This window comes from Ornithorhynchus anatinus, chromosome 4 (assembly GCF_004115215.2).
Source record: "Ornithorhynchus anatinus isolate Pmale09 chromosome 4, mOrnAna1.pri.v4, whole genome shotgun sequence".
Taxonomy (NCBI): Eukaryota; Metazoa; Chordata; class Mammalia; order Monotremata; family Ornithorhynchidae; genus Ornithorhynchus; species Ornithorhynchus anatinus.
Genome location: NC_041731.1, coordinates 89,224,077 through 89,238,470, shown reverse-complemented (window position 1 = coordinate 89,238,470; position 14,394 = coordinate 89,224,077). Strand labels below are relative to the sequence as shown.

The window sequence follows — 14,394 nt, the reverse complement described above, 5'->3', positions numbered from 1 at the left end:
CATACCATTTACTTATATTAATTTTTGTCTCCGTCTCTAGACTGTAAGCTTGTTATGGGTATTCATTCATTCAATATGATTTATTGAGCGCTTACTTAGCACTGTACTAAGCACTTGGAATGTATAATTTTGCAACAGATAGAGACAATCCCTGCCCAATATCTAGCTCACAGTCTAAACGAGGGAGAGAGACAGCAAAGCAAAACAGAACAAATACAAGACAACATCATCAAGATAAATAGAATCATGAAGATATACACCTCATTAAAAAAATTAATTAGGGTATTAAAATCTGCAAGGCAAAGCCTGCGGGGCCCAAACTGGAAGGAAAAGTGTTCAGGACCTAAACGGCAAGGCAAAGACTGGGGGGGATGAACCTGGAACGAAAAGGATTCGGGGACAAACCTGCAAGGCAAAGGCTGCGGGGCCCAAACTGGAAGGAAAAGTGTTCAGGGCCAAGCCTGTGAGGCAAAGGCTGTGGGGCCCAAACTGGAACAAAAAGGGTGAAATGTATCTGTTCACTGTTATACTGTAATAATAATGATGGTATCTTTTAAGCGCTTACTATGTGCCGAGCGCTGTTCTAAGCGCCGGGATAGATACCAGGTTATCAGATTGTCCTACGTGGGGCTCACAGTCTTAATCCCCATTTTACAGATGCGGTAACTGAGGCACAGGGAAGTTAAGTGGCTTGCCCAAAGTCACACAGCTGACAAGTGGCAGAGCCGGTATTAGAACCCATGACCTCTGACTCCCAAGCCCATGCTCTTTCCATGCTGCTTCTTTCCCAAGCGCTTAATACAGTGATCTACAGTGACTGACTGACCATTCAGTCTCCCTCAGAGCCAGGCACTTTGGTCTGATAGTTGGGACCAAAGTTTTTGGCCTTTTTGGAGACATTTCTGGGAAACGGTATCTAGAATAGACACAGCCTCACCATTTCAATATTCTCTTCCAAATCTAGACGAAATGTGCAAAAGCAACCCAAATTCACTGAGGTATAGAAGCCTTGACTTCCACAGGGCTTGGATCAGATTCACTTATCCACTCATATAGGCACCTAGATCACTGTACAATTAATTTCAAAACCATCTGGATAGATTATACTGTAAACATGCACTGCATTTTCAATACCCATTTTGCCACCAGGATATTGCTCAATGTTTCACCTGAGTCTCCCTGTGTCTTACTATGTTTCCCAGTGTAAGCCAAAACAATTGATCACAAACCAGTGCGTCCACTTCTTTATGCAAGTCTAGCTTCACTTTCAGCCAACAAAAACACGTTACTCAGAAGAAAGCCTTAATTTCAGAAGAAACACTGGCACTAGAAGAGAAATGCTACTTACGGATTTGATGAGATGGGAGGCAGGGCGTGATGTTGGCAAAAATACTGTTGATGTTTTCAGGGTTGTAAAAGGAGGTGCGTTTGGTTGTGAAATTACAGGACTAGGAATCTTCACCCAGTAGATCTTGTATTTCTCAACAACTGAGACACTAAAATGTAGTATCACCAAGGTCAGAATAGACAGGCAGCAAACTGTGTCAGGTTAAGAGTTACATGAAATTTAAGAGGGGAAATGTGGCCCCTCTAGGAAAACATCTGGTAAAGAACTCTGTGGTACTGGCAGACTTCTGAGGAAATTTCTGGCTGAAGCTATTATACTTCCTCTTCCTTCAACTTTTCCCTTGGCACTATTATTCTCCCTCCTCTTATCTGGCCTCCTCTTCCCTTATTTTTCTACTTTTCCCCTCATTTCACCATCTGCATGGGTACCAACTATTCAAAGGGCAGATGGGGGCTGATGGTCTATACCACTTCATTTTTTGATGGGCTCCCAGCTTTGCTAATTCCAGTTTTCTGACAGGACCTGGCAGTTTCTAATTCATGATGTACAGACCAAAAATGGTGGTATACTGGTCCACTAACAATTTGAGGCCTGCCCTTCCCAGTCCCCATGCCATTCTTAAAATTCCTGTCTGCTTTCCACCCCACACTCAAAATGAAAAGGTAACACCTATAACTATCTGTTCCTTAGACCTCAGTGACAGTCGTGGGCATCAGTTAATCCCATGAGTGAACCTGTGGGGCTAAATAGGAGCTAAACAGGTTCCAGGAGAAAAATGTTTCTGCTGACTCAGACAAAAAGTGGAAACCCCACAAAGAAGTGGCAAGATATTTCAGAAACAGGCTTGGCCTTTCCTTCCCAGGTTGCCCAAAGTCTGAGAGAATCTCTGGGAACAAAGCTTTCTTTTGAAAGAGAAAAGCATCTTCTACGTAGACATTAAAAATGGCAGAGAAAACTTTAGTAAATAATCCAGGTTATAAATTTGATTGATTCCAGAACAGGATCTGAAAAGAGTGAAACGTTTACAGGATATTAAAGCAAAAATAACCTCCATCCCTATGACCTTTGATGGAAAGGAATACCAGATTGAGCTGGCTGGCAGGAGTATGTGATGCTAGTCATTACTGTTTTAAAGAAGCAAGTTAAACTACTTACAGAAATTGGATATGATTTGGGACACTGCTCGGAGCATTCCAATAGGCCTGTATTTGTGCTTTTCTGGACCCACTTGTGTGACTGACAGCTGAATCCTGAAATAGAACAAGAGTCATCCTCATCAATATATCTAAAAACTGCAAGCTCATCTCTGTACTTTAAGCTCGTTGTGAGCACAAAACATGCCTACCATCTCTGTTGTATTGTACTCATCCAAGTGATTAGTACAGTGTTCTGCACATAGAAAGTGCTCTCAAAAAATACCATTGATGATACCATTGTGTGAAGTGCACTGAACTATGTTTTATGTCATTTTGTGAAGGATCTAGAAGACTAGTTTCTGGTCTCAAAGCTGTTTACAATCTAATGGGGGTGAGTGGGAAGGAACAAAACTAAATCATGCAATCAGTCAATGGGTTTACTGAGCACTTATTGTGTGCAAAGTACTGTACTAAGTGTACAATACAACAGAGTATGTAGACACAATTCCTGCCCACAAGAGTTTACAGACTAGAGGAGGAGCCTGACATTGAAGTAAATTATAGATGGAGATGTACATAAATAATTAAATGTACATGGAAAAGCTAAGTGCACAGGCAACATAGAAGGGAGGGCAAACTGGGGGTAGTGAGGGAAGGCCTCTTGGGGAGACATGATTTAATAGGGCTTTGAAAATGGAGGAGAGTGGTGATCTGTTGGATATGAAGGAGGAGGGAGTTACTGACCAGAGGGAGGACATATACAAGGGCTGGCAATGAGACATCGACATCGAGGTACAGTGAGTAGGTTGGTATTAGAGGAGCAAAGTGTGTGGAGTGGGTTAAAGTAGGAAATCAGTGAGGTAAAGTAGAAAGGGAGAGCTAGCTGCTTGAATGCTGTACAGTTGATAGGAGTTTGATGTGGAAGTAGATGGGGATCCATTGGAGGTTTTTGACAAGCAGGGAAATATGAACTGATTTTTTTTCAGAAAAATGATTGGGCAGCAGAGTGAAGTAGGACTGGAGAAGGGTGAGACAGGAGGCAGGGAAATCAGTGAGGAGGCTAATGCAGTAGTCATGACAGACTATAAGAAATGCTCGGATCAGCGTGGTAGCATTTTGAATGAGAGGAAGAGGGGATTCTGGAAATAGAACCTCCAAGATCTGATGACAGACTGACTAGACAGGTTGAATTAAGGAAGTGAGTTGAGGAGAATGCCAAAGTTACAGTGGGTTTGTGAAACAGCTAGGGTAATGGTGTTGTCTCCAGTTATGGTAAAATGAGTTCTAAAAGCACACCAAAAAAACTGCAAATGCATAAATACAACTTGATAAAATTTAGCAAAAAATGAGTATAAGATAGACATGAATGATTTCATAGGCTGATGAGAATACAAGGGAGGTGAAAATTAATCAGAGAACACCTCCTGAAGAAGGTGGCTTTTTCAGAGGACTTTTGAAAAATCAGGAGACATATTTTGGCAATTTTGAGCATGGAGGTGGTTCCATGCAATGAGTCAAAATGGAGATTCAACAACAAAGTAGAGTTAGGAGGAGACAACTGTGTGAGCCAGGATAAAGCAGGGGAAGAGAGGAAAAAGATAAGAAAGGGACATCAAGGGATGGAGCAGAAAGGGGTGGCAGAATTAGAAGATTGGGGTTTCATGGAGTAAATGTTGGGAGGAGTTGTGGACAGAGCAATGAGGAACTGTCTTCAAAGTGAATCTAGTAACACAGAGCATGGACTTCCATATCCTTTAGAAATCCAGGTAAAGGTGATGACTCAACTTCCTACCATTTTGTAAATCACTTCACTACAATGTTGCCAAGCATTTTGGCAAGACTGAATCTGAAACAAGGACTTAGCATTTGAAATATATATATATTTTTCAAATGTATATATATATTTCAAATGTATATATACATATATATATATTAGTATTGTACTTTGGATCCACTCCATTATCTGTAGAAATAAAAGAAATCTGAGAGAACAGGGATTATGGCATGCATTTGTCTATGAAAAACTAGTTCAGTGTTTTTAAAAGGAATGTATAAAACACTCCTAATAAGAAAATTTTCCTCTCCCCCTATAGAAAAGTCAATTATAGTCTCTGAAAGGGTAAAAATGAGTATCAACTCACTGCTGAGCTTCAAAAATTGAATTTTAAAATCCACTCGAAGGCTCTGATAATAGAAGGGTTTAGTTAAAAACCCAAAATTATCTCTCAGTGCAACAACAATAATAATCATACTGGTTAAGTACCTGCTATGTGACACGCATCATGCTAAGCAATGGGATGTACCCCAAGACAATCAACTGAGAAATAGCACGAGATTGCAAGTCAAAAGACCTGGTTCCTAACCCCAGTTCTAACACCTGCCTGCTGTTTAGGGAGAGGCACTTAACTTCTCTGTGGCTCAGTTTCATCAATCCAAAGGGATTAAACTATATGTCTTTCCTCCTTTTTAGACTGTGATCTCCATGTGGGGAAGAGAAACTTTTTCCAATCTATCTTGAACCTAACCCAGAGTTTAACACAGTGCTTGGCACACAGTACATGCTTAATAAATACCATTATCAAGATAATCCCTGCCCAACATGGAGCTCATAATCTAAAATACAGGGAGCTCATAATCTAAAATAAAAGAGCCGGTATTTTATTCCATTTTACAGATGAGAGAACTAAGGACCAGAAAATTTAAGTGATTTGCCCAAGACCACCCAGCAGGCCAGGGCAGAGCTGGGATTAGAACCCAGGTCTCCAAACTTCCAGTCCTGTGCTTTTTAAATTAAGCTATTTTCTTTTCAGGTATTCTTTCTTTTCAGGTTAATGATATTCAAGGTGATCAGAGTCATAATGGACAACACCGGATATTCTTAAAAGTTGGTTCCAAAAAAATCAGGAAGGGCCAATATGAAAAAGATTTAGCCAGAAGATAAGTAATGTATAACTTCCACAAAGCAAATGACTAGATATTATAACTTTACAAAGATAGGTTTGAACAAAGGCATCTTAAAAAATAATTACCAAAGGACTTATACCTGTACGTTATCACATGACAGAAGCTGGGACTCATGTCTATCAATCAGTGAAAAGGAGCCAACTGCAGGACCATCTAGTTTTTCAGCATCACGGGCTTCCAAAAGAAATCCTCTAAATGGTGGTCCCGAAAGAGTCACTGAGTAAGAGAGAGGCAGGAAGATGATAAAGATAAAAGGATTTCAGAAATATCTTGAACAGTGAGTGTAAGGAGGTGGAGGCTTAAGAAACTCCAAGCACCATTATTAGGCTCCATCATAACTTGAGACCAGTCACGGTTGGTCCAAGGCAAAATGGATGAGGCAGAAACACAGCTGTCCCTTTTTGAAGTCAGGAAGCCTCAACTATTCTCTTTATATGTAAGATGCTTTCCTAAAGAGCATTCTGTTTGTCAACTTTTATAGCAGTATTAATGGAAATTCCAGCACTTCTGCTACCATGTTGAGTCAACCCGCTTTGGATTACTCTATCAGCCTCCTTTGCTGACCTCCCTGCTTTCTATCTCTCCTCCCTACAGTCCATATTTCACTCAACTGCCTAGATCATTGTCCTAAAAAAAATGTTCAGACCATGTTTCCCCACTCCTCAAGAACCTCCAGTGGTTGCCCATCCACCTCAGTATCAAGCCAAAACTTCTCACCATTGGCTTTAAACCACTCAATCCCCTTGCCCTCTCCTACCTCACCTCACTACTCTCCTACTACAACCCATTCCACAAACTTCACTCCTCTAATACTAACCTTCTCACTGAACCATCGTTTATCTCACCACCAACCCCTCACTAATATCCTGCCTCTGCCCTTGAACCCCCTCCCTCCTCATATCCACTGACAACTACTCCCCTCTATTGAAGGCACATCTCCTCCAAGAGGCCTTCCCTAAGTCCTCCATTCCTCTTCTCCCACTCCCTTCTGTGTCTCCCTGACTCATTCCCTTTATTCATCTCCACAGCACTTATGTACATACATAATTTATATATTTATATTGTCTGTCTCCCCCTCTAGACTGTAAGTTCATAGTGGGTAGGGAATGTCTTTACTGTTATACTCTCCCAAGTACAAAGTACAGTGCTCTGCACACAGTAAACATTCAATAAATAAGACTGAATTAATGAATTCTGAAAACATAATTCACCAATAACCACTAGATTCAAGTGCTCATGGTTAGAGTTCTTTCATCAAAAAACAGTGGGCCAACTGCTTGGCATGGAACCCTGCCACAGACTTCAATCATCTGGTGGTAAATGGTAGCTGTGATACAATAAGCCCCAGAGAAGCAAAAAAAGACAAATAGAAGAAAAGAGGGCCCATAACTTCACCACAAAGATTCAGGAAAGGACAATGAGTCATTTTTCTCCTACGTAAAGTATAACTGACAGCAGAAACCTAAAACAGTCCCTGAAACGACTGAGCTGGTAAATATAACAGTTTGGTACGTAGTTCTGTAATTATCAGTAGCATATACCACACATGATTAAGATATTATGTTAAGGCCCAAATTGTATTTTGGAGCCTACCTCTGGAAAGGTATAGAAGTCTGGAAAGAAAGTAGTATAAATTCTACCCCCTGTGAAAATTGGCAATTCCTCCCCTGGGCACATACTTCCTCCTTACTTGGATCTGTGACCTTCCTTGCCCAGTCTTCTGTGGTTGGGCAACCCACCCTCCAATTCCTCCCTGTTGCCTGTGCTTTCCACCACACTTTCTGGGAAACTGAGATATCCCTCTGTACTGAATTCCCCCCAGCCCTTGATCCCAAAATAACGCCAAGTCTTGCCTCTTGCTTGTTTCCTAGCCAGGCTCCATTTGGCCTCCTTTTTTCCATAGCTTGGCCACCCTCATTCCCACTGCTTTTCCATAGATGGCCACCATTCTCCCTTCCTTCTCTCTCTCTCCCCAATAACTTGTTGCCTTCCCTCTCTGCCTCCTACTTACCTACAGCAGGTGAGAAGCTGTTGAGCTATCTGGAAGCCTGCCAACCAATCCCACAGCTTTGAGGTGGCCCAGATGGTGACATACTCCTCTGACAGCACTCAAGTTTTTTGTTGTTGTTGTCATTGTAATGTTTTAAAAAAAAAAACCCACAATGTGTTAAGTACCTGGCACTGTACTAAGCACTGGGGTAGATACAAGCTGATCAGGTTGGAAACAGTTCATGTCCCACATGAGGCTCACAGTCTTAATCCTCATGTTACAGATGAGGTAACTGAGGCACAGAGAAGTTAAGAAACTTGCCCAGGGCCACACAGCAGACACGTGGAAGAGCCGGGATTAGGACCCAGGTCCTTCTGACTCCCAGACCCATGTTCTTTCCACTAAACATGCTGTCCATTGTGGGCAGGGAGGGGCTCAGTTAATAGGATTGAATGAATGCTTCTCTACAGCAAAAATATCTAATGAAGCAATCAATCACAAGATATCAAAATGTAAATTCAAACAATAACTTGCACCCCAATACCTTTGATTTGGCCTCCAGGATTGAATGTTGTTCGATCTACTGTGAGCTTATGAAGAGGATCAGACTGTGGACTATGTCCATGTTCAGGAGTCATACTTTGGCAGGACTCAGTAACTTTTCCATTTGGATAACTATCCACAGGGCAGGTGAGCAATAGCAGTATAGAGACACCAAGAGCAAACCCAGGAATCGACATCTAAATGAGGAAAAAACAAAAAAAAAATTGCCCCACTGAGATCAGAGAATTCATATCAAAACTTTGTTTATCCAGTTCTTCCATAATATACATTTTTGCTTCACATTTCAGTTAAAACCAGGATACATTTTATCTGGGCAGAATGTGATGTGATGCTGCAACACTTGTGCACATTTAACCAGCAACATGTAAAGTGCATATATTATAGTGCAAATTTTTCTTAAAGCAAGATTTGTCAGGAATGTGACTATATATACATACATACACACAAACACACATATACATAATTTAAATGGCATTTGTTAAGCACTTACTATGTGCCAGGAACTGTATTAAGCATCAGGATAGATTCGAGCTAACCAGGTTGGACACAGACCCTCTCCCACGTGGGTCTTATAGTCTTAATCCCCATTTTACAGATGATGCAACTGAGGCATAGAGACATTAAGTGGCTTGCCCGAGGTCACAGAGCAGACAAGTGGAGGAGCCAGGATTAGAAACCAGGTGTTTCTGACTCTCAGGTCCATGTTCTAGCCTCTAGGCTATTCTGCTTCTCATTGAGTGGGAGAATTGAAAGTATACATTTTCTTATCTCTCCCTCTCTCCAGGCTCGCATCTCCTCCTGCCGTCAAGACAGTTCTACTTGGATGTCCTCCCATCACCTCAAAACTTAACATGTCCAAAACAGACCTCCTTATCTCCCCATCCAAACCCGGTCCTCCCACTGACTTTCCATTATTGTAGACAGAACCACCATCCTTCCTGTCTCCCAAATCCATAACTTTGGCATTATCCTTGACTCCTCTCTCTCATTAAACCCATGTATTCAATCCCTCACCAAATCCTGTCGGTCTCACCTTCACAACATCGCTAAAATCCGCCCTTTATTCTCCATCCAAACTGCTACAATGCTAATACAATCACTCATACTATCCTGCCTAGATTATTGCATCACCTCCTTGCTGATCTCCCAACCTCCTGTCTCTCCCCACTTCAGTCCATACTTCACTCCACTGCCTAGATCATCTTTCTACAAAAACATTCAGGAAATGTCACCCCCTACCTCAAAAATCTCAGGTGGTTACCTATCCTTAACTGTAGCAACAAGAACTCCTCACCATTGGCTTTAAAGCACTCCATCACCTTGCCCCCTCCTACCTCACCTCACTTCTCTCCTTCTACAACCCAGCCTGCATACTTCACTCCTCTAGTGCTAACCTTCTCACTGTGCCTTAATCTCACTTGTCTCGCTGACGACCCCTGGACCACGTCCTGCCTCTGGCCTGGAATGCCCTCTTTTCTTATATCCACCAGATAATTACTCTCCCCACCTTTCACAGCACACTCCTCCAAGAGGCCTTCCCAGATTAAGCCCCACTTTTCCTCATCTACCACTCCCTTCTGCATCACCCTGACTTGCTCCCATTGCTCTTCCCCCCACTCACAGCCCCACAGTACCTACATATATATATGTAATTTTATTTATTTACACTGATGTCTGTCTCCCCCGCCCCCCGGTCATTGTGAACTCACTGTGGGTAGGGATTATTACTGTTTATTGGTATATTTCACTTTCCTAAGCACTTAGTACAGTGCTCTGCACACAGTAAATGCTTAATAAATGTGATGGAATGAATGAATATTTGAAAAAAGAGTACTTCAAGCAGCTAGTTTATTTCAAATTCACTTTTCTGTCATTATTGAATCAAGCTTAGTTACAAAATTTTTCTCCACTTTAAATTAAGAGTTTGAAAAACTGGGAAGATTTTTTCTTTATACCATAATTATTTTTCCATAACCACACCCCCACTCTATCCCTATCCCCAGACTTTCATTTGAAGGGTCACCAATCTGACTCCAAGATATTCATCCCTTTGTAGTTTGTTGAATCTAGAGCAATTAGAACTTATACTTTGTGGTTTGTCTGAAATGGCCAAGAGATAAAGACTAAGTTAAAAGTCCTTCTCTCAAACATCCTGAGTAATTCTTCCATTCAGAGATGGAAGAAACTGCAATATAAGCCGGATAAACTGAAAACAGCATAATCTAATGGACCGAGAGCATAGGCCTAGGAGTCAGTAGGACCTCCATTCTAATCCCGGCTCTACTGTGTGACCTTGAGCAAGTCACTTCACTTCTCTGTGCCTCAGTTACCTCACGTAGAATGGGGATTAAGGCAGTGGGCCCCTCATGGGACACAGACTGTGTCCAACCTGACTGGCTTATATCTACCCCAGCGCTTACTGCAGTGGCTGGCACATAGTAACTGCTTAACAAATACTATAAAAAACAGAATAAGACTAGAAAAACCAAAGCAAATGTTACTTCAAAATATTCTCTTCAAGGCCAGCAAATAACTTTTTTTAATCTTAGCTGTTACTAAAAATGGGCACTGTATATTCTCGTCTTGGAATTAGTGGATATAGGGAGAATTCATTCATTTTTAGGATTTAATAGTTGGCATATAGTGTGCGTTGCTGGAACCATCTCAATGCTATATACACAAGCAGAATAACACAAGGCAGTTTCTGTACCCAAACCTGTGAAGATGATGCAGGTTGAATAAGCTACCTGGGTTGAATATCCTGCTAAATCCCCTCACCCTCTGAGAATGTCAGATCCTCCATATTTTTATATTGCAGTGCCACATAACTACAAGCATGTGGGATAGTTCTTTTTTTTTAATAGTATTTCTTAAGCACTTACTCTGTGCCAGGCTCCATAACTAAGCAGTGGGTAGATACAAGCTAATCAGGTTGGACACAATCCATGTCCCACATAGGGCTCACAGTCTTAATCTCCATTTTACAGATGAGGTAACAAGCACAGAGAAATTAAGTGACTTACCCAAGTGACACAGCAGACAAGTGGCAGAATCGGCATTAGAACTCAGGTACTTCTGCCTCTAAAGCCCACGCATGCTCTTCCCACTAATCTGCGCTGCTTCTCATAAGGTTTAAGGCTGCTGATGGTTTCTCACCCTTCCCAGCTACAGCAGGGGCTTAAAGGGCATCCCAGTGAGGTGGAGACTGGGCAGCTTCTCTTTAGTCCAAAGACCTCCAGTCCAGCTGCATGGGAGGAGCTGGGGCCTCATCCTGCTGCTGTTGATGGTTGCTCAGTAGGTGTGTATGTGTTAGTTAAAGGAAGGGCCCCAAATCCACCCTTCACCCAACAATGGTAGTCAGTTCCATCCCACATTAGGCTCTTTTGCAAGTCATGAAATGAAAACCTCAATGACTAAGAAGGTTTGTCAGTGAAAAAATATCTATTATGAGATTCATTACCCAATACACTTATAGCCTCATAGCATTAGTTTCATGGTAAAGAGTCTAGTGACAAGCTAAAAACTGGAAATGAATTTGGAATTGCCTGATGGTCTGAAAGACTCTGAGATAGGGAGTCTTCCATACCATCAGGCAATTCCAAATTCATATCTATCACAGAGATCTTTGATACTAGTCCTTCAATTCAGCAACAGATGTAATAATGAAGTGGATTAATGGCGTTTTGCTAACTAGTTTCATGATGCTATCTAGTTTCATGATGCTGCAGGTTTCAGACACCTCCCAAAGGCAAGCCTAATTATTTCAATCAATGGTATTGATTGAGTATTTACTGCGTACAGAGAACTGTACTAAGCACATTATTCTCGACTCATCTCTCTCATTCAACCCACATAGTCAATCTGTCAACAAATCCTGTAGGCTCTACCTTAACAACACCATTAAAATCCATGCTTTTCTCTCTATCCAAACTAGTACCATGTTAATCCAAAAACTTATTCTATCCCAACTTCATTACTGCTACAGCCTCCTTGCTGGCCTCTCTGCCTCCTGTCTCTCCCCACTCCAGTCCATAGTCCACTCTGCTGCCTGGATCATTCTCCTACAGAAACATTCAGTTCACATTTTCCCACTCCTCAACAATCTCCAGTGGTTGCCTAGCCAACTCTGCAAAAACAGAAACTTCTTATCATCGACTTTAAAGCACTCAATCACCTTACCTTCTCCTACCTCAGCTTGCTACTCTCCAGCCCGCATGCTTCACTCCTCTAATGCCAACCTACTCGCTGTATCTGGAGCTCACTTATCTTACCACCGACCCCTCACCCACATCCTGCCTCTGGTCTGGAATGCTCTCCCTCTCCATATCCAACAAACGATTACTCTCCCCAACCCAAAGCCATACTAAAAGCACATCTCCTCCCAGAGGTCATTCCCGACTCATTTCCTTTTTTCCCCATCGCCTTCTGCATCGCCCTTGCATTTGGATTTGCACCATTTATCCACCCCTCCCTCAACCCCAAAGCACTTATGTTCATAACCATAATTGATTTATATTAATTCTGTCTACCCTCCTAGACTGTAAGCTCACTGTGGGAAGTAATGTTAAATTGTACTCCCCCAAGTGCTTAATACAGTGCTCTGCACACTATAAGCACTCAATAAATATCATTAATTGACTGAGAAAGAACAATATAGTAAAGTTTGTAGGCACGTTCCCTGCCCACAAGGACTTTATAGTCCATAGGGGAAATAAAGATTAAAATAAATTACAGATAGGGGAAAGAGTAGAGTAAAAGAATATTCATTTAAGTGCAGTGGGGCCAGGATGAGCATCTGGGTTTATGCCACGGTCTGCTCTCTGACATATTCAGAAACCAAGAGAGAGGTTCTGGGAGATGAGTGGGCTGTGAGCCTCAACTCCTTTTCAATCGATGGCATTTACAGAACACTGAAAAATCATGGCTTAGTGGAAAGAGCACGGGCCTGTGAGTTAGAAGCCCTGGGATCTAATTCTGACTTTACCCCTTACCTGCTGTGTGATCTTGGGCAAACAATAATAATAATAATGGCATTTGTTAAGCACTTACTATATGCCAAGCAGTATTCTAAGTGCTAACTCTTTGCCTCTGTTCCCTCATCTGCAAAATAGGGATTCAATACCTGTTCTACCTCCTATTTACTCTGTGAGCCTCATGTGGGACCTGATTATCCTTTACTTCAGCACTTAGGACAGTACTAGTAATATAGTAACTGCTTAGCAAATCCCACAATAGTTATTAACAATTACTGTTTGCAAAGCACAGTACTAATCACTTGGGAGAGTAAATACAGTGGATGGACACTATACCTGCTACAGCACTCTTCTCCCAGGACTCCAGTCAATCCCCTTTCTTTAAGCTTGGTAGTTTATTCAGGCTTTAATAGAAGCTGACTGGTCACATTGGGCCCTGTTTCAAGAAATATTAGCTGGAAAAGAGAAACCCACTGGCGCCCATCTTTCCAGGGACAAAGAGCAAACTTTTATCCCAGAAGCAAGCACATGCATATCCACGTTCATTTTTGATCTGTGTAACAGAGGGCGTGAAAGGGTCTGGAATGTAAAAGATTAGGCCTCAAATGTGGCTTTGCAGTTGCTATCTTACCCAGCACCCATTCACATGTCAAATGCGTTGTAGTAGAAATGCTTTCTATTTAAAGACTTTTTTACTCTGAATAATTGTAGATCCTCAACTGCAGAGAGAAAGGTTTATAACTCAAGCCCGGAGAAGTAAGAAATTTAAATTAACACTGTAAGCAATGGAGAGACATAAAAGGGACTTGAAGTTGAGCAAGCAACAGCTTCTTTCTCAGGCTTAGAAAATTCAAAATCTGTGTTGTTACGTGCTCCACAGACCACCATTCTACCAGAGGACACCTCAGTTTCTGTGACTATCTGCCTTGTCGACTCCAACCCATAGCGACGCCATGGACATATCTCTCCCAGAACGCCCTAGCTCCATCTGCAATTGTTCTGGTAATGAATCCATATAGTTTTCTTGGTAAAAATCCAGAAGTGGCCTTATCTCTCCCAGATCCCCTTCTCCTTATCACGTAGAGAACAAAGAGAGGGTTTTAAGGTTTGAAAGTGGACAGTGGGGAAGATGGGGAAGAATAGAAACACATAATAATAATAATTATAATAATAAGGCATTTGTTAAGTACCTTATACTACGAGCTAAGCATTGGAGTAGATAAAAGATAATCAGGTTGGATACAATCCTTGTCCCACATGGAGCTCACAGTTTAAGTAGAGGCATTGAATTCCCATTTTACAGTTGAGGAAACTGAGGCACAGAGAAGTTAAGTTATTTGCCCAACATCATACAGCAGACAAGTGGAAGAGCTAGAATTGGAACCCATGTCCTCTGACTCCCAGGCCATGCTCTTCAGA

General features: G+C 41.8%; 1 protein-coding gene across 2 annotated transcripts in view; it reads right to left on the bottom strand.

Annotated features, from left to right (window-relative positions):
- Positions 1–14,394, bottom strand: part of FRRS1 (ferric chelate reductase 1) — a 55,805-nt gene that overhangs the window by 27,613 nt on the left and 13,798 nt on the right. Inside the window, exons 1-5 of one of the 2 annotated variants that reach the window (XM_029063890.2) lie at positions 13,312–13,390; positions 7,983–8,178; positions 5,528–5,664; positions 2,504–2,598; positions 1,349–1,496 (exon numbers count right to left, since the gene is read on the bottom strand). In XM_029063890.2, coding sequence (XP_028919723.1) covers positions 1,349–1,496; positions 2,504–2,598; positions 5,528–5,664; positions 7,983–8,178 — 576 coding nt within the window. In that variant the 5' untranslated portion in view covers positions 13,312–13,390. Of the gene's footprint in view, positions 1–1,348; positions 1,497–2,503; positions 2,599–5,527; positions 5,665–7,982; positions 8,179–13,311; positions 13,391–14,394 lie in introns of those variants that run through there. The other variant, XM_029063888.2, reaches the window with a different exon arrangement.